The sequence below is a fragment of the Leptodactylus fuscus genome, chromosome 4, assembly GCF_031893055.1.
Source record: "Leptodactylus fuscus isolate aLepFus1 chromosome 4, aLepFus1.hap2, whole genome shotgun sequence".
NCBI lineage: Eukaryota > Metazoa > Chordata > Amphibia > Anura > Leptodactylidae > Leptodactylus > Leptodactylus fuscus.
The window spans coordinates 68314257-68334567 of NC_134268.1; the positions used below are offsets into that span (position 1 = coordinate 68314257).

A 20311-nucleotide genomic window follows, 5' to 3' on the forward strand; every position below is an offset into this window, starting at 1 on the left:
TTCAAATAACACACTCCCATAGAAATGAATAGACGTAGCTGGCACGCGGGGGGTTAAGCAACTGGCCGCCGGAAAAGTCTGCGTGCCGGCGGCTTCCATTTACGCAGACTTTGCCGGCGGCTTCCATTCATTTCTATGGAAGCGTGCTATTCGGAACGGCTGTTCCGAATAGTGTTCGTTCATCTCTATTGACCACCATACCAGTTGGCCCTCTTCTGTACACCCTCCCCAATTTCTTGTTGTTGATTTGCATGTTTAAGTGAAAAGGATGAATACAGACATATTAAATCATTTAAGTCAATTAGGTTGGATACAAATGAAAAGTATTCTATTTCTATCTGATAACAAGGGGAACTTTTCCACCTACTATTCTGATCCTGTGGAAGACCAGAACAATGGACATTCATCACCAGGGTGAACGTAGCCTTAAAAGGGGATGTCCAGTCCCAAAATGATTTTTCATACTGATGACCTATCCACTAGCTGGGCCCCTATAGATCACATACTGCTAGCCTAAGACCTGGCCCCCATGCAGTTCACCTGTTCCAGCAGTGTCTGGGTGACAGAAGCTGCTACAGTGGATCCGGAGCATGTGCAGGCTCTCCTAATCAAGTAATAGGAGCAGCGATGCAGCCTTGTCCAATGCAGTGGTTTTGAGGCAGCCCCACTGCTATAGATGGAATTGGAGAGCCTGCACATCCTCCCTGTACCCTGCAGACGATCTGGCAGGGTCTTCTTATTGGACTTCCACAGATCACATACTGATAACCTATCCTGTGGATGAAAACGTGTGCAAAATTAATTTGGGTATCCCCTTTAACTAAAAATACAGTAAAATTACCATATGACAAAGATAAATCGATTTGCAATGCACTACATTTGCACTGTAGATTAAAGCAGATAGTATGTGTATATCCCAGATAAACGGAGAAAGAGGAGACCTGTGCCATTGTAGAGTCACCACGTTGCTGCAGGAGCACGAACAGAGTGGTGATGTCATGTGTAATGTCCTCAGGAGTCACAGTCTCCGCCAACTATGATGTATAAGTGACCTCCGTCACAAAATGTAGGAAATATAGCACAGTGCTCAATAACTTTGGTTGCAGTCAGATATTTGTAGCACTGCCCATTGATCACAACCAGTTTGAGTATACGTAAACCTCTGAGCAGTCCTAAAGATTTTAAAGAACTCTACAGAGCTTACTCTGAGCATTGTCGGGGTCAAAATTCACAACCACAATAATGTTAACTTTGGCATATCATAGGATGATTGTAAGAAGACCCTGTAAACGGAGAATTTAATGCCTTACAATGTTTTGCCGTCTTGCAAAAGCAGTGTTATAATATAACCGATTGGTCAGTATCTAAAGACTTTATAGCAAGGAACTGACTTGTGAAATACATTTGTAAACTGGTCACATGATAACAGAACGAAGTGTTTCCAACTTATAGAAAGTCAGTTGCTGCACTGGTTCCTCTTTCGGGGGTGCGTGCGTTTGCAGGTTTTCCTAGCCAGGGAGAGTGATTTGCTGTTCTAATCTGAAATTCTTCAAACAACACTTACAAGATTATGCTGGAAATAGCCCCTGGGAGCTTACTGTATAATCACTGAGAAAGAACAACTTTGTAAAGACAACTCTGTCCATGTGACATTATGCCTTTTCATCAAAACTTAATACAAAATTCTGTCAAAGCTAAAAATCGGATTAAATATGACACATGAGAATGGTATAATGGAAGTGTGGTTCTCTGACAATATATTACAATACAGAAGTACTACAGTATATTGCATGCATGAGCAATCACATGAGGACATGTGCAAACTCTGTAATGGTACCAAAAATATATTAATAAAAAAAAAAAAGTTAATTTAGTTCATTTGGAAAGACAACCAACGCAGCGAATTGATGCCAAAAAATGCTGATGAAAAGACAGCAGCGTAAAAGCACCACTTTTTTCTGCAGCGTTTTTTGTAGAAAGTTCACAGTCCCAACATTTCCATAGGTATAATTGACATGCTGCGATTTACAAAAGTGCTAAGGCCCCATATAGTGAACCGCAGCAAAAGCACATTACGTTTTTGAATGAAATTCTGGTATTAGCCAGAATCTCATTCACTATGCTGGTACTATTATACTCAGCTTTTCTTTCTGCTGCGATTCTGCAATGTTGGACTTTGGCAAAGATACTTAACTTTGCTTCAAATTTAAATATGGTTATGTTCCAGGGAAAACTCCTTTAGGTCGGGGCCCCATGTTGCTAAATCGCAAACTGCCATTGATAAAAAAAATGGTGCGGGTGCATGCTGCTGCTACTACTACTACTACTGCGCATGCACCCACACCATTTTTTATCAATGGCAGTTCGCGAGCGCCGGAGGAAGACGGGACCCAAGGACATCGCTGGAAGAGGAGGCGTGGCTGAAGATGACGTCAGACCCTGATAAGATTAACATTGTTTTTTAGGTTTTATTTTAAAACAGGGGGGTAGTTTAATATAACTTTAGCGGTGCCTGAAAGGCCTTTTTAAAGGCTATTCACGGATATGTGGGGCTCTATCAGCATGATTTTGCTGATAGAACCCCTTTAACATCGCAGTTTCACAACATGGGGCCCCGACCTAAAAGAGTTTTCCCTGAAACATAACCATATTTAAATTTAAAGCAAAGTTAAGTATCTTTGCCAAAGTCCAACATTGCAGAATCGTGGCAGAAAGAAAAGCTGAGTTTTATAGTACCAGCATAGTGAATGAGATTCTGGCTAATCCCAGAATCTCATTCAAAAACGTAATGCGTTTATCCTGCGGTTCACTATGTGGGGCCTTAGCCTGAAGGGTTTTGGGTTTTTTTAGATTTAAATATTAATGGCTAAATTTTAGATCATCAATATGTGATAGGTTTGGGTCCAACAACCAGGATCCCCACAGATCAGCTGTCAAAAAGAGTCTGCAGCACACACAAGTGCAGTGGTCACTTCCCTATAACGATGTCACGTTCATCAGTCGTATATATCAGAAGCTCAATCACATTCAAGCACAGACCCTATGTACAACACTGTACTTATTCATCAGTGAAGAAGCCGCAGCATTCACCTGACATGCAGGACTTTGTGTCTGGCTAAAAAAAAAAAAAAAAAAAAGTTTCTCCACAGACAGGCCACAGGTGGACACGGGCGGTCACCTTACAAGCCCATTCAAGTGAATGGGTTTTAAAAGTGACCGCTGGGTTTCCATCCCCTGTCCAGTTTTGCCGGCGCTGAAGACAGAAACCCGACGGAATGCACAAACCGGACACCGGGTGCAAGTCTGAACTGCCCCCATCTAAAAAATTTGCAGTTTTAAATATTTTTTATTGTCAAAAACCCAGCCACGATTTCCCTATGGCGAACTTATTATCTGGCAGGAGAAGAGAACCTGGACACAATACGTAAACCACGAGAGACCAGAGCATTTAAGTGAGTGCTGTGGTCTCTTCACTACATTGCAATGGGGCTGTGCTTGGAACAGCAGCTAAAACCTATTCACATAACAAGTACTGAGCTCCAAACAGGTCACATGACTGAAAAACACAAGTTGTCTGAGCAAGCCGCTGATCAGTGGGAGTCCTGGGTGGCGAACTCCCCCACTGATCAGATACTAATGACCAATCCTGGAGAGGTCATCAATATTTAACTCTTTTATGCACAGCTGCATGTAACAATGGAGCCTGCCAGGATTTGGGGCTGCTGCAATCTCCTGACACATTTCCTATCACAGTTCAAAAACATCTGGACCCAGGAGCCCAACAAGACCTCTATGTCCGCCCCGAAAATACTTACAGACCGCACTCCCTCCTTATCATGTAACGTGACCACCAAATCTAAGCAGATTCCGGCTACTCTATTCTTAATAGGCACAGAGATGTGACTGGTTGCTATCGACAGAACTTGTTGATCCTGAGGCTCATACACAGACTATACACCATATAGACAGATGCCTATTAGATGTCAGGGTCTCATAGTGTTAGCACCGCTAGTGTCTATCTATGTGCAGTCCTAGTGACTGGTCCTTGTCATGTGACACCATAAGGCTTGTGACAGACAGGGCAACAAGCACACAAGACTGCAGCCACCTGTTACACTGCCCCTGCTGGCGGGTGTAGATGTACAGCACACACTTACCAGGCACAGCGCTCGCCATCCCGGCTATGTAATGGTGCGGACACCCTGCCCGGGGACTGCCTGACAGGACTGGAGACAGGGCGGAGAGAGGAGAGTGCAGCTCCTCCCCGTACACATGGCTCGTATTATCACACACTTCCTGTCTGTCTCCTCCCCAATGGCAGCTGACTGACCCCTCCGCCTGTGTCCCTGGGCTACTACTAATATCCGGGGATGGGGCAGTTACTGGGGGCATTCTCCCTCAGTGACTCCTAAAGATGTAGCAGTGTGGAGTGCACATCAGAATAACCATAGTCACTGAAGTAGTGTAGTGCATGTGGTGAAGTGGTATTATCTCCTCACTATAGAATACCTTTCTCTTCCCTTACAATATAATGATATGATCTTTCTATTCACACTGAATGATGTATATCAGATATATGCAGATATTTTTCTGCAATGTGTGGATGGGATTAGCCAGAATCCCATTCACTTTGCAGGTACTGTAAAACACAGCGTATTTTGCCGCGGTGTCTCAGCCATGGTAAAAACACTGCGTTTTTACAATGTGTAACTTCAGGCTAAGGCCCCACGGGAAAAAACGGTTCTTCCCGCAGCGCTTTGAACAGAAAGTTCACAGAGTTTTCCTCCGCGGACTTTCTGTTACCATTAATAGCTACAGGAAAGCCACCGGCGTTTCTGTAGATAAAAATGACATGCTGCGATTTCCAAAACGGAAATTGCAGCGTGTCTGCACTGAGGTTTTAAATGCAAAGTGGGCATGGGATTCGCATGAATCCCACCCACATTGCATTTACTGTAAAACGCCGTGATTTTTCCCGTGGCGTTTCCAACCCCTGGGGCCCCGGCCTAAAGCAGTTTTCCCACAAACATAAGCATATTTAAAGGGATTCTACCACTAAAACACTGTTTTGTGTGCTTTAGACGTCAGAATATTCTTTAGAAAGGCTATTCATCACTTACCTTTAGACGTGGTCTCCGCCGCACCGTTCCTTAGAAATAACGGTTTTTACCAGTATGCTAATGAGTTCTCTGCAGCAATGAGGGCGGGCCCCAGCGCTCAAACGGCGATGGGGCGTCCCCACTGCTGCCCGAGAACAGGCTCCAGCGACGCCTTCTTCTTCAGCTGCATCCTCCCCTTCTCTGTCGTCTTCCCTCTTCGTCAGCTCTGACGCCTGCGCAGTCTTGCCTTGCGGCCTCGAAAATATGGCTGCCGGCCGACATATGCAGTCGGCTCTACCTGTGTCCTGCTGGCAGAACCGACTGCGCAGGCGTCAGAGCTTTGTTTTTACAGTGTTACAGTGTTTTTGTTGCAGCCAAAAGGTATGGACTCACGTGCTGCCTGTATTCTATGAAGCAATTATGGCAATACCAAATTTATGTTTTTGTTTTTTACATTTTAGTACCTTAAAAAAATCTAAAACCTGTAGCTTTTTATATTTATGTATACAGGGATGTATAAATGTTTGTTTTCCAGAACCAGATGTACTCTGCCCCACAAGGGCTTACAATCTATTAGGGAAAGGACATTCATTGTTGGGTAATTTTTATTCTAAAATATTCAGACATACACAAATTAGAAAATAAAGTCCATTGCTACTTGGCTGCAATGCTATATAATGTATTCTGTAGCGACTGGCTTGTCCCTGGAGTTTCCATTCACAACTTCACAGGCAGCCCTGTAGTAATATCTGCAGACATCTGTGTACATAACAATGTGCTCTCACTGAATCCTAGTGACCAGCGCCTCCTAGTGGTGAAGTCCCGGCACTGCAATATTCCAATCACAGGAAACACATGCAAGCTCCATGGCTGACACGGAAGAAGAAAACTTACAAAGCCAAGTGAGTGAGAATCGTGGCAGACAGAGGCAATATGTGACAATGTCTTATGTATTACATACAGCACCACTGCAGTGAGGGAGAGACATGATGATAGTCTATGTGCAGATAGAAGGACTGTATATAGCATAATGTTATGTATACTCGTCCTCCTAAACACCGAGGTGGATTCTATGGGCACCCTGACTAATATCACATTGATAATGACTATAGAAAAGTAGAGAGGGGTACCTACAGTACAGTGTTCCTTGGCAGTCACATACATTGAGATCACCAGGAGGACCAGTCCTGAATATCCCAGGATTGTCCTTGTTTTACAAGTTTGTTTTATCATTTTTGTCATCCATTCATTGCCTCTTCTTGCTGCCAGCTCCCACTTTTTTAGTTTTGTGAACATACATGTGTCATACTTAGGTACATTGTACATGTGTTCTGAGCTGCTATTACCGTGCCGTAGAGCAGGAGGAGCAGAGAAGACTGGTGTATGGTTGTAGGTAAAAAGATCCACCAGTGGAATCTGTAGGGTTCATGAACACCCCAATAAGGGCTTTCAATGAATGTGCGATGTCCATTTAAATCCCATACTACATAGACTCACGTTCACATAATGGACACATTCAGACTTCCACTCAGAAAAAGGAGCATGCATAAAGAATGGGGACGTTCTCTATATTGGTCCAGTTTGCACCATTCTAGTGTATTGTTCCCAGAAAATCAAAGCACTATTTGTAGAGACTGGCTTGTTTGCTGTCCGTGATAGCATGGACATTACACATTCCCTGAAAGCAGCCTTGTAATAACAGTAATTTTTTTCATGTTCTGTCTGTCTGGCCCTAAGGTAATGGATAAAACCATAATATTCAATGGGGGGTATTTATTATAAAGTTTAAGTCAGATATCTGGCGCAATTAAGTCGCAAGCTTCAAGTTTGGGACTTTTCCAACGTCACTTGAGACCAATATCGTAGCAATAACTGCCATTTTTGCAGTTTTCACAGCACTTTGATGGAAGTGATGTCGGAGTTTCCCTACATTTAATATCATTCACGCCAGATTACTGGCACTTGCCCTGCAGAGATGCTGCTGTATTTCCGAAGAGACATCCACCTCCCAGTGCTGGGGTTATGAAGACTGACATTCAATATGCCACTCTTCATAAATATTCCCATTTTATATCTATTCACTCATTGGTACACATAAAAAAAGACGTGTACTTCCGTTGTCCAGTTTGCAGACAGAACCCACCAAATTAATGGGTCCACAAAAAAAATTAACCGTACACAGATGACACTCATGTGCTCTCTGCATACATGTGTTTGTTACTAGCAAAGCTGAAAAAAAGTAAAATCGGGAAATTCAAATGAAAAAAACAGTAGATATAGACATGCACATTTTTGTATGCACATATCAGACATTCTCGGCTGTCCAGGCTCTAACTAGTAACTTATTAAATGATATCTCTGCTTTTTCTATACTAGAGGGTACAAGGATTGCTATCACTCGTTGATGTCCAACCTCCCCTACATGACAATACATACAGGGATGGCTGTCAGTCAGTTACTGCTGCATGTTTGCCCGTGGGTTTTTAATCTTTACCATGCAAAGGTTAAAAGCCCGCAAGCTGCCCAGAAATGGGGGAAGAAAGCTGCTATATAAACAAGATGATTTTGTCGAGTTTTCCCATGGGTGGGTCTGCTGCAGCATACCTGGGTACCCATAGCCTAAGCCTGGGCAGAAACACAGCAGAAAAAAAACGCTGCATTTTACAGTACCGGCATAGTGAATGCAATTTTGTCTAATCCTAGCCCCACACTGCGGAAAAAAAACGCTGCGGTAAAGCTAACTATAATTGACATGCTGCATTTTAGCTAGAGATGAGCGAATAGTATTCGAAACTACCTTGCTCCCATAGGAATGAATGGGAGCGGGCGAACAGCAAGGGGTTAAGTGCCAGCACTGGCCGCGCGCCGGCCACTTCCATTCATTCCTATGGAGCAAGGTATTCGAAACTGCAGTTTCGAATGCTATTCGCTCATCTCTAGCTAAAATGCAGCATGTCAATTATAGTTGCGGAAACGCTGTTTTATTCCCTCCATAGATTTCTATGGAGAGTGTGAAAACCGCAGCAAATACGCAGCATGATAAGTGTGTTGCGGAAACTCCGCAGAAACGCCACGGAAAAGCATCAAAATCCGCAGACAAAAACTCACTGTTTTGCTTGGTTGAGGCTAAGGCCACACAGACTGGAACTGCCCCACTACAGCGCTGCGGGAACAACCGTGGCGTGAATGCATTGTAGTTCTTCCCGCAGCGCTTTGAACAGAAAGTTCACAGAGTTTTCTTCTGCAGAATTTCTGTTACTATTATAGCTGTCAGCGTTTCCGTAGATATAATTGACATGCTGCAATTTTCAAAACTGCAACAGGAGGACCATAATTGCTTAGGATTTTCAACATAGTCTTTCAATTACCTTTATTGCACATGAGAAATTCGAGCAAAAATTCAATGAAAACTCAACAGAAAACTCATGAATTTCCGCAACACAAAGCTGAAAAATGCGCATTTTTTCCGTGACAGAAAAAGCAGCGTTTTCTCTGCATTTTTTTATGTTGCATTTTTATTTTTTTTTTGCTGCGTTTACGCCCAGTGAGGCCTTAGCTTAAAGTATTTTGATACACAGTGCATGTTGCTGGAAGCAATAGGACACTTTGTACTTTGTTTTCTCTGCAATGTGTAGATAGGATTTGTTTAAATATTGTTTTACTATATATTGCTAAAGTACATTACAATGGGTTATCTGACGGTGATTCCTCCATATCTGCTTTTCATTGTCCATGGCTGTCAATTATTTGTGAAGAAGACTGGAGTTGGACCAGGAGTGTACATCAGGCTGTTGTGGCCTGGTGTAAATTATACTGGGAGGGACATAGAGAGGACAGAGCATAGTCAGTGCTAGCCCCTTATGGCACCCTGGTTGCTAACAAAGGTATTTTCACTTCAGGATAGGTCATCAATAAAAGATCAGCACCTGGGACCTCTGCTGATTAGCTATTTGTAGGGACTGTGTTGCTCATGTGAGCATTACATTGACTGTTTACATTGGATGTTGTTTGTTTCATAGTGGCCGCCCTATGTAATTACAGGCTCATTCCATAGAAGTGAATGGGACAAGGTTGTATGAACATTAGGCAACCACTATGAAATAAATAGTATGCGATGTAAACAGTAAAGGGAACACAGCAATTGCACGAGCGAGAGCCTCTTCAGCTGATCAGTTGGACCCCCACTAAACTTTTATCAATGACCATGTCTGAAGAGGAACTGGACAATTTTTTTAACTTATCATACCATTCCAGTCCATCGTGGCACAATTTCTGCAATGTTCATCCAACTTGTAAAATTGTCTTTTTGTCTTCAATTTATACATTTTTTAAACTTATATACATTTTTTTTAGGTTGATGAAATTGAAGCCCTTTCTTCTATCTATGGGGATGACTGGTGTGTAATAGATGAAGCTGCAAGAATATTTTGTATAAAAATCTCCAACTCTTTGGATCATCCTGAGTGGACACTTTGTTTACAGGTAGTCAAATGAGGATTTTTTTCTTTCGGGCTCTTTTACATGAGTCGATGTTAGCCGGATGTACACGAATTGTATATGGAATGAAACACCATTTTAAATGAATTGTCCAAGAGACATTATTGATGACCTACCCTTAGTTAGTATTAGATTGGTGGGGTTTCTGACACCTGGTACCTGTCCAATCAGCTGTTGCATTTACTGGATCTACACAGTATGCGGAGCTTCAGTACTCTGGCAGAGGTGCTAAACAGTGTGTGTGGGCATCTGCTACTGGCTCCATATACAGTGCAGATCTAGAAGCAGTTGATGGGAGGGGGTCCAACCGGTGTAGGGTCTGTGTACTCATGTCATGTTGGTCATCTTCTCTTATTTCTCTCCTGATATATTATCTCATGTTTTGTGCTAGGTAATACTACCCCCAGAATACCCATCTGCAGCACCCCCACTCTATCAACTAAAGTAAGTTATGCTAGTGCATCGTATTAAACCTGGCTGAGATATGGTGTGTATCCTCTGACATATGCTATTTTAGGCCAGCCACCATACTTGGAAAGTATGGTCTGTATACCGGCTGTAATTCCTGAACTGCACCCTGCACAGAAAACCAGGCTCACAGTATCATGTGGTTATGTATGATGCTGAGAGGCACTGCCTCAGCATGGGACTACTGTCCTGTACTGTAATCATGAAGAGACAGTAATTCCAATGTGAAATAGTGAATCACATCCTCATAACTACATGATGACATGATGCTGTGAGTCCTGGTTTCTATTGGGGATATATAGGGGTTTCAGGAAATTCAATGCTGCACGTGGCACTATCTGAATTCTGCAGCTTTGATCCTAGTATCTTTGGAAAACTAAGATTCTAGTCCACCAAAAATGGCAATCTCTGCATATGTTATACATGTTGAAGAAGAGCATACACCTAGAAAGAGAACCTGTCAACAAGCTCATAGTAAAATACGTTTGGGCAACATGGCTTAGTGACAGGACCTATAGTTATAATAAGCTATGTTTTTTAAAAACATTTTGGAAAGAACATAGCTTTTATGCTGTCATGAGATTGGAAAGCTTCATCCTATACATAATGTGGTTGTAACTAGGTGTTAAAGCTATTTGTAGTGTGAAATCTAGTTCATTGAGCTCAGGGACCAAGGTTAGAATAGTATCTTTTAGCTGCTGGTCTCTTTTAGGTATACTTAGTTATTTCCTATCTTGTTTTGTGTAGGAAACACTAATGTTCACATGCTTTACATGTATATTATTTTCTATATAACTCTTTATATCTTGTGCATGTTCTCGTACAGTGCTCCATGGCTTCGAGGTGAAGATCGTTTGACAATTTCAAACAATTTAGAGGAAATTTACCTGTAAGTAATGCTGTTTTAATTCTATATTAATAATTAGAGGTTGTCTAGTACTGTACACTACTGAACACAGATTCAGTAGTTTAGCATCCATGTGATGCTGGATTGTTGGATTTTTGAGGTAGGTATATACTGGACATTACATAGGGCACTTCACTTCGGTCAGTGCGGAGACCAATGAACTGTAATGTTTGAAACACCAGCTCCAGAGGCTGATAATGTAGACATCAACCATGCACAGTATCACACAGTGAGACACAGTGACAATATCCCCTTAACCCTGCCTAAGCCTCTCACCTCTACCAGGTTATAGTTCTCTCTACATCGAGCTGATGAGATGCAAGTACATCGAAACGGCCGTCCTCGATTGAGAGACTATACCTGGTAATAATCCCAGCGTCATTGCAAAACAAAGGCCTCTTGGAAGGTCGAGCATGATGCTAAAGGGAGCAAACCTTTATTGGGTTATTTCACTGGAATTCTGTCTTCCTAATTGCATCAGGGAAGACAGGCTTGCACATTCCAGTGAGCGCCTCTATTGGTTTGCAACACTGAGGCAGCAGCTGACTTCCTAATTACATCATGGAAGACAGATTTGCATATTCTTCCCACAGTGAGACACAGTCATAGTCTAATCTGATCACATGCCATTAGAATCAATTCAGGAAGCAGTGCTAACATTTATTTGAGATTATGTATATATGCAATAATTTAGTATGTTAAACTAACGGAACACATTGAATGTATATTGGCTAAACCTTCCAATTTTGGCAGGATCAGCCAACCATTAAATGTATATTGGTCTCCCCATGTCTACCTAATGACAGACGTTGTTGGAAGAAGGCTCGGTGTGTTGGATTTCAACATATATATTAGAAATACGTTGCTGTTTTATCTTCCATTTATTTTCACATGCCATGTACTTACGGTTGGATTGAATTTGTGTAAGAAGTAAAAAGGATGACATTCCTTAAATTTGACAATCCTGTAAATCTGATCATCTATCAGTGTTCAAAAACATTCTGATGAATAAGTGGCATTTTGCAAGACTAGCATCAGGAATTGCCTATCTATAATCCTAAGTAATATGCAAATCATTACAATAGTAACTGTTTTATTTTTGTTTGCTTTTTTTAATAATTGTAGGCAAAATCTTGGAGAGAACATCCTTTACCAATGGGTGGAAAAAATTAGAGAATTTTTGGAGGAGATATCCAAAACATCTGTCCCAGGTTGCTAACACAATTTTATTTCCTTCTCATAAATTAAATATTGACAGTCTATCTTGCTTAAAGAGTTCTTCCTATCTTGGCAGTGCTGCTCTATGATGTTCACATAACTCACAGTTACAGTCACAATTCACAGTCACGAAATTAGTGTAGATCAGCTGCACTTTGCTGTTTCTTTTGCTTCCATTTTCTTCTATGAGTCACTGACGGGCAAATTTACTCAATTCTATTAAATATATCACCAAGGGAGTAAATATAAAACACTAGCTTTTACCCGCGACTTCGTCTGCGGTGATTTGAGAATTAGGCGGACACAGACGTGTGAAACTGTAAAAGTGCTTTAAAAAGTTTGGTGGGCTAGCAAATGTGATGGGATGTGTTGTGTTGTATTGTGTATGTAGTGATACAGACAATGTGATGTGTTATATTTTGTATGTAGTGATACAGACAATGTGATGTGTTGTATTGTGTATGTAGTGATACAGACAATGTGATGTGTTGTATTGTGTATGTAGTGATACAGACAATGTGATGTGTTGTATTGTGTATGTAGTGATACAGACAATGTGATGTGTTATATTGTGTATGTAGTGGTACAGACAATGTGATGTGTTGTATTGTGTATGTAGTGATACAGACAATGTGATGTGTTGTATTGTGTATGTAGTGATACAGACAATGTGATGTGTTGTATTGTGTATGTAGTGATACAGACAATGTGATGTGTTGTATTGTGTATGTAGTGATACAGACAATGTGATGTGTTGTATTGTGTATGTAGTGATACAGACAATGTGATGTGTTGTATTGTGTATGTCGTGATACAGACAATGTGATGTGTTGTATTGTGTATGTAGTGATACAGACAATGTGATGTGTTGTATTGTGTATGTAGTGATACAGACAATGTGATGTGTTGTATTGTGTATGTCGTGATACAGACAATGTGATGTGTTATATAGTGGAAAGCTATATGTAAATGTGAGTGAGTAGAGTGAGGGCTACTCCTGAGGTGACAGTAAGGAGTGTGCAGGCAGGTTGAGGCAGGAAATGCCAGGCAGTGTGTGTGAGTCTATAGCTGGGGCTAGGAGTCCTGCTTTTGTGAGTCTCTTGCTAGGAAGCCATGTTGTTTAGTGGCACCAAAAGTAGCCTGTGACTCAATCCTAAGGGAAAACTATGTTTGTGGAAAATTGCACGCAAATCCGTCCAGGCGTTTTAGCGTGATTGAGTAACAAACATACAAACTCACAAACATCCAAACACACAAACTTTCACATTTATAATATTAGTAGGATAACTTTTAATGATATATGGATAAAAAAAAACTGCTGTAGAGATTTTTGACATATACGCCTTTGCATCTACTTTTGCCAGAGGCAGTTGTACATTTGTGCCTTACAGACGTGGACGTTAATAGGAAGCATTAATGCTATGCTACAACTCACATCGGCATAGATAGGGGACTGCTAGCATACAACATACACAGACATTGTGCACTCATGGCTATATGAACAATGTCTATCCAATATCTATCCACTACCTACACGTAATTATATCACCAGACATCTAGGTGATATTCATATACTGTATGCTAAGATCTCTGCCACCTGAGATCTTACAAATAGGAAAACATTGTATATGGGAGATTATTATCGGTGGTGCTCTGAATTCATCATAGTGGCACCATTTTGTAAGATTCTCTCATTTTTAATAGTACACTGAGTTTTATTTTATCCATATATCATTAAAAGTTATGTTTTATATTTACTCCCTCGGTGATACATTTTCCTCTGTGGAAAGTTGCTAGCCTGTTGCTGTAAGTCCCACCTTTGGTGTCAGTACTTGAGAGCAGCCAATATGGGAAGAAAAACCCTATAAAGGGAATCTGTCAACCAAGGTTCTGACATAACTTTATCAACTACAGATTTTCATCCAGAAATGTGGACAAGAAATATCCACAGTGTAGTGGCGACACGGTGGCTCGGTGGTTTGCACTGTAGCCTCACAGCACATGAGTCTTGGGTTTGAATCCTGCCAAGGACAAAACATCTGGAAGGAGTCTGTATGTTCTCCCCGTGTCTGTGTGGATTTCCTCCCATACTACAAAGACATACTGATAGGGAAAAAATGTACATTGTGAACCCTATATGGGGCTCACAATCTACAAAAAAAGAAATATCCACAGTGTAGCACAACATATGAACATAACATTATGGCTTACTTTGTATTAGTTTCCAGGAAAAGAAGAGACAGTTGAGATGTTTTGGACTACGTATAAAATCCTCACTAATGATGAGTCTTATTCATTAGTCGCAGTGATATAAACTACTAATATTCTTGCTGTCCCTACAGCTCCTACTTCCAAAGCCACAACAGAAGAGACGGAGGCCGATGATGATGACATTGCCTGCACCTCTGAATTATTAAATGACTTGTTGTTATGTTCTGTTATTGATGGAACTTTTGACAATTCAGAAGGTAATTATTATATTGTTGGTAAAAAGAAAATATTAGAAAATGCAAAGAAAGGTCAGAAGATGATGTGATGGAAAGTTATGTACTGTATTCTCTTAAGGCTAAGGCCACAGCGACGCGGGGCGTCCCGCAGCAAAAAAAAACACAGCGAGAAAAAACGCGGTGGCAACACATTGCGGTTCTTCCCGCAGTGCTTTAGACAGAAAGTTTGCAGAGGTTATATCTCTTGGAAAACCTCCAGCGTTTCCGTAGGTATAATTGACATGCTACGATTTCTAAAACCTTGCCAGTTTTGGAAATTGCGCTGTGTCAGCATGGTTGTTGGTTCCATGTTCTTGTTTATTTGTTTTCTCTCTCCTACTACTGTGGTACAAACTGGCTAGCATAGTGTCTGTGAGAGGGTATAGCCAGAGGCGGAGCGGACTTCTTTTGTTATTCCTAGTGTCAACCCCTAATGGCTAGATCTATACCCATGGTGCTTTGTCCCACAATGAATACAGTAAAAAAAGGATGTTATGGTGAGTACAAAAATCCATTTTTTTATTTTGTCTAATTTATTTTAGGAGTTGGTAAAGAAGTTCCCTCAATTGTCCATGGAGAACCAATAAGTGACAGAAGGAGTACATTTCAGGCCCATTTAGCTCCTGTGGACAGTCCAGGCCAGGTGAGTATACTCTATGAATGCTATGTATACAGTTCAGAACCCTGCAATGCCGCTTACTGACACTCTCCTTGCCATACAGTAACAAATTGTGTGATCACAGGGATGCTGTAGGTGATATTGGGCAATATAATGGAAGACATTGAATGTAAAGTGTCACATACAACTTGACATGGGTGCGGCCATCAGGGGTCAGCTTACTCCACTCACGCAATCTTGTAGTACCCCTTCACTCAGGCTACAAATTGAGTGTAAATCGCACTCCAGCACAGTCCATGCACCCCAAATACATGCTGCCACCACCACTGACTTGACAGGCTGAGCAGAAACCTATCTTTGGTACCAGGGCATATCTCAATGCTGAATTCAGTGCGTTGTTAGCTTTGCAGCGGTATATAAGATGCCATATTGTAGAGAAATTGCAGTAACACATCATCCTACACACACATATACCATATGTATAGATCAATCAGGCGTTAGGTTTTTAACATTGTATTTTAATATTTCAGGTGAAAGCAGTACTGAATAAATTGTATGAGAACAAGAAAATTGCTAGTGCAACACATAACATTTATGCATACAGGTGAGTTATCTCTCATACCACAAGGCTGGTACATATCGTAAAAATGTCCCTGTTCGTTTGTGAACTTCAGGATGTGTAAATCATTTGACTGGCCCTTTGGTTGGTAGATTTATGTATTTTGTTTGTTCACATTTTGAAACTGGATAAGTAACGAAGTAAACCATTAGCTATAGGTGATACTTACCTTTAGTTTATTTCCCTTAGTAATTGCTGCTTGCTTGCCTCTTAATGTAGCTCTTCTAATGTAAAGCTGTAATTTCCAGCTTAGTTACAAGGAGTTTCAGGTAGTCTAAAGTGTATCTTCTGTATCCATTTTGTGGATCCAATTTAACCCATTAAATTTTATTTCAATGCATTTTTTCAAGACCTTATATTATGCGGTTACATATGATTTTATGTTCAGTTTTTATTAGTTTTTGTTTTTGAGAGGTGAGATGAACAGAACACACCAATTCAGGCATCTGATTTGTAAGGTTTATGGTTTTTATCATGTAAAATAAATAATGCACTCAGTTTATTTTATGGATTGTTACGGATATGATGATACCAATTGTGGGGGGTTTTTTATTAGCAAGGCGAAAAAAATGTCTATTTTTTTTCTCTGAACCAACTTGGGTGCTGCAGTCAACGTTGACTTCAGCATCTAAGGGGTTAAACAGCAAGTATGCTGTCTGATGAACAATGTGGTGGTGATATCATAAACAAATGTCCATGAGGTCCCTGTGGTCATCTGAAGTCACAGGGCCTGGAGAATAAGAAATCTCTTCTGTTCTTGCACAAGTCAGCTGTATCTCCTGCTTGGGCAAAACAACATATGGAAAGTAAGAGTCCAAGTAAGAGTCTTCATTATGACAAATTGCTGTCATAGAAAAATTGAAAATAGGGTGGCACCAGTAAATCTGGTGAATAAGGTAATGGGTATTCTGGTACCCATTCACCTTCTGTTGAATGCCTACAGTATAACTTGCTGACCGGTAGTGGTCTGACTGATGGGGATTCCATTGATCATGAGAATTGGGGGGGGGGGTTAACTCCAGTATGAATAGAGTGGCTGGTCAGAAATGCATAATGTAGCGCCATTCATTTGAATGGGAAATGCCAAAGATAGCTGTGGTACAGGCTTACCTATCTCCAGCAGTTAGCATTGAAATGAGTATCGACTTGCATTTTCATTCTACTGTTCCATTCAGACTGGAGTGCTGTTCTGGTCATTTCTATTCTATATTTTGTGTCTGTAAATTGTTATGTATCCGCTCCCATCCGACAGGATATATTCTAAGAAGACAAATACGTTCATACAAGACTGTGAGGATGATGGGGAGACAGCGGCTGGTAAAAGACTTCTCCATCTTATGCAGGTATTTAGGATTGCTCTATCTGCACAGCCATCTAGTGGAATTACTTAGCTCTTTGTAATTATGTTAGAGAATTGTTATTGTCTGTAGGTCTATTATGTGTATGTAGATAAGCTGAAGTAGTCAGCATACCACCTGTCTTCCCATTGGTTTCGGCTCCCGCTCTCTCACTCATCCTTGCAGTTCTCCATCCTCAGATTGGCTGCTGTGTATAAACACAAGTTCACCATGTAGATTTATATGACAGTAATGGCAGCAAGATTATAATCTACCTATACGTATTCAACCATAGAACCTGAATATAAAAAACTATATACTGTGTGGTATACATTTTTTAATTTATACCTCCCTACCCTGACTGGCATAGTGTTCTGTGCTGTTCCATGTAGAGTAAAAAAATTACCACAACACTTGGCCCTACATATGCTAAAAGGACACACTTTTGGCAGACACCCGTTGAATAGGAACTTCCCCGACACATATGATGACTGCAGTGCATTGTTGAAATGTGAACACATCTGTATTAGTTTGTAATTCTGAATTTATTACTATGTACTACTAGATTTTGGATGCCAGAGATGTAATGGTGGTTGTATCACGATGGTATGGAGGGATCCTTCTTGGGCCTGATCGCTTTAAGCACATCAATAACTGTGCAAGGAACATACTGGTAGAGAATCACTACACAAATTCTGCAGTAAGTGTTAAGTTTAAGATGGTAACTAATTTCTGAATCTTAAAAGTTTTTTTTACAGTCTTCACTAAATGCTAATATCCTTAAAAAGTCTTCACAATTACTCAGGGTTGTGGCCAGGTTTGGGTATTTGTGCGATTATTGGTATTATATAATTAATTAATTACATACATAGTTTATCTGTGAATTAGAGGATTTTTGCAGCTCTGTCTGACCGTGGCTGTCAGTCATTTATGAAGAAATTGGAGTCAGAGTCAATGGGTTGGCCGACCAACTTCACAGCTCATTTCGGATTCTCCGCTGCTCCTCTGTTTACCTTCCTGCATAATAACCTATCACTCATAGATGTGATTGGAAATGGATCTCAAAGTTTATTGAGCTCCATTTAGCCATTCCATGTAAATTAGGATATACCAGCCAGATGGATGATAGCACTGTAGTTTCTCTGGGAGAGCGGTATATCATACAGTGTTACTGCCGACTTGGCTAGTATACCGTAATGCATCCACATTATGAAAGAGTTAGATTTGAATAAACAAAACACCAAAAAGCTGAGGGCGACATCGCCTAGCAAGTGATGTATGTCAATGGGCTTTACAGATCTGGTGACAGGCCCTTTGTAATATTAAAAATGGCCTTTAACTTTGTGTTCGTAATCTCTGAATATTATAATTATACAATACAGTTTTAGGCATGCGTGGAAAAAAAATTGCTGCAAAGTAATAATGCTTTCAGAAAAATAAGTGTTGATAGTTTATTTTTGTCAATCAACAAAATGTAAAGTAAATTAACAGAAATCTAAATCAAATCAATATTTGGTGTGACTGTCCTTTGCCTTCAAGACAGCAACAATTCTTCTAGGTGCACTTGCACACAGTTATTGATGAAACTTGCAAGGAGGTTGTTTCAAACATATTGGAGAACTAAGCACAGATCTTCATGGATGTAACCTTGCTCCGATTTTTCTGTCTCTTCATGTAATGCCAGACATGCTGGATGATGTTGAGATCAGGGCTCTGTGAGGGCGATATCTTCACTTCCAGGTCTCATCCAAAGGGCAGTCACACCAAATATTGATATGATATACAGTTCTCTTTTGTTCAATTACTCTGTTTTTGTCAATTAATAAAATTAACTATAAACACTTTTTATAAAACACTTCTATTTTTGAAAGCAATATTACTTTGCAGCATTTTTCTAACGCCTGTCTATAACTTTTGCACAGCACTGTATATTCTGATAAACGATCAGCAGTGCTAAACTGTGGAGAAACATCTGTTATACAGAACTTTGCGCAAATCTTCTTTAAAATAAAAAATAATAATAATAATTGTTATTTTTTAGGAAGAACAAGTTCATGCTTCAGTTGTTTTTTATATCATATAAAATGTTAGGTAAAAGGTTTATAAACATTAATACTTTATAGCTGCTTTGTTATATTTCATTTTATTTTGCTTGTATATTGTATCTTTTCCTGTGTATTATAATGAAAATATACATATCTGCACATATCGGGTGGATACAGTTTTGGTGACATTATTGCAAAATAGATGAATACAAAACTGTGGAAAGACTTGTTTGATGTCCTTGGTGGGTATCTGTTCTTTGTAATGCCTTTTAATTCATGATATTATTTTTTCATTATCTTAGGAAGATTCTGGAAAGCATGGAGGAAAGAACAAACATCATGGTAAAGAAAATAAGAAGAGGATAGAACATTAATGTGTCATTAAAAAAAATCTGCATTTTCATTAATATGTGATGAGGATGCCTTCTCCTACAGGGTTTCTTTCCGACAATTAAATTAAGACATTTAAATCAGACATTAGGAATGTTAAGTTTACAAGAAGATTCCAGATGTAGTTGGAGGACTGTTATAGCGTTATAATATATTTATTTCTTCCACTATATTTTGCTGTCTTTTGTGAGATATCCTTTGTCAATGGACCTTAAACATTTTGAATCAGTTAGTTAAAATGGATTTTTCACCACCTTTACTAACTCCAGTTCTTAGCATCTGTTAATAAATGCTGCTCCACTGATTCTGATGCAGTTGGAATTTTTTCTCTAGCCTCCACTGTTCCTGAGCAATCAATGCTGTTAATTTTGATGTCTGATGTGCTATTTAAACTGTCAGGTGGGCATTATCGGGTAGGAACAGGAATGGGGTGTGATCCAGAGCTCCAATCTGAGCTGAACAGTGTCAGAACTGAGAATCACACCCTTGCCTCCTCCTGCCTGACAGTACAGAGTCAGAATCTTTAAAGGGTTTGTCCAGTATTTTTTTTTTTATTTATGGCCCATCCCTGTGATTGGTTAGAAATATATGATTGTTGGGATGGGTGACAGCTGACCCCTGTATGA

At 40.3% G+C, this 20311-nt stretch overlaps 2 protein-coding genes across 2 annotated transcripts in view; one reads left to right on the top strand and one right to left on the bottom strand.

The window, feature by feature from the left end:
- The window catches only part of OSBPL1A (oxysterol binding protein like 1A), an 85722-nt gene extending 81493 nt beyond the window's left edge, over positions 1 to 4229 (bottom strand). The window contains exon 1 of the mRNA XM_075270592.1: positions 4158 to 4229. Within this exon, the coding sequence (XP_075126693.1) occupies positions 4158 to 4176 (19 nt within the window). The 5' untranslated portion in view covers positions 4177 to 4229. The remainder of the gene's footprint in view (positions 1 to 4157) is intronic.
- A 1704-nt stretch (positions 4230 to 5933) lies between these two features.
- IMPACT (impact RWD domain protein) lies at positions 5934 to 19918 on the top strand. Its single transcript, XM_075272152.1, has 11 exons — positions 5934 to 6001; positions 9453 to 9581; positions 9988 to 10040; positions 10891 to 10953; positions 12097 to 12182; positions 14532 to 14657; positions 15218 to 15318; positions 15825 to 15898; positions 17166 to 17256; positions 17816 to 17950; positions 19598 to 19918. The coding sequence occupies exons 1-11, from the start codon at positions 5966 to 5968 to the stop codon at positions 19667 to 19669; spliced, it is 966 nt and encodes a 321-aa protein (XP_075128253.1). The 5' UTR covers positions 5934 to 5965; the 3' UTR covers positions 19670 to 19918.
- Positions 19919 to 20311: the final 393 nt, after the last annotated feature.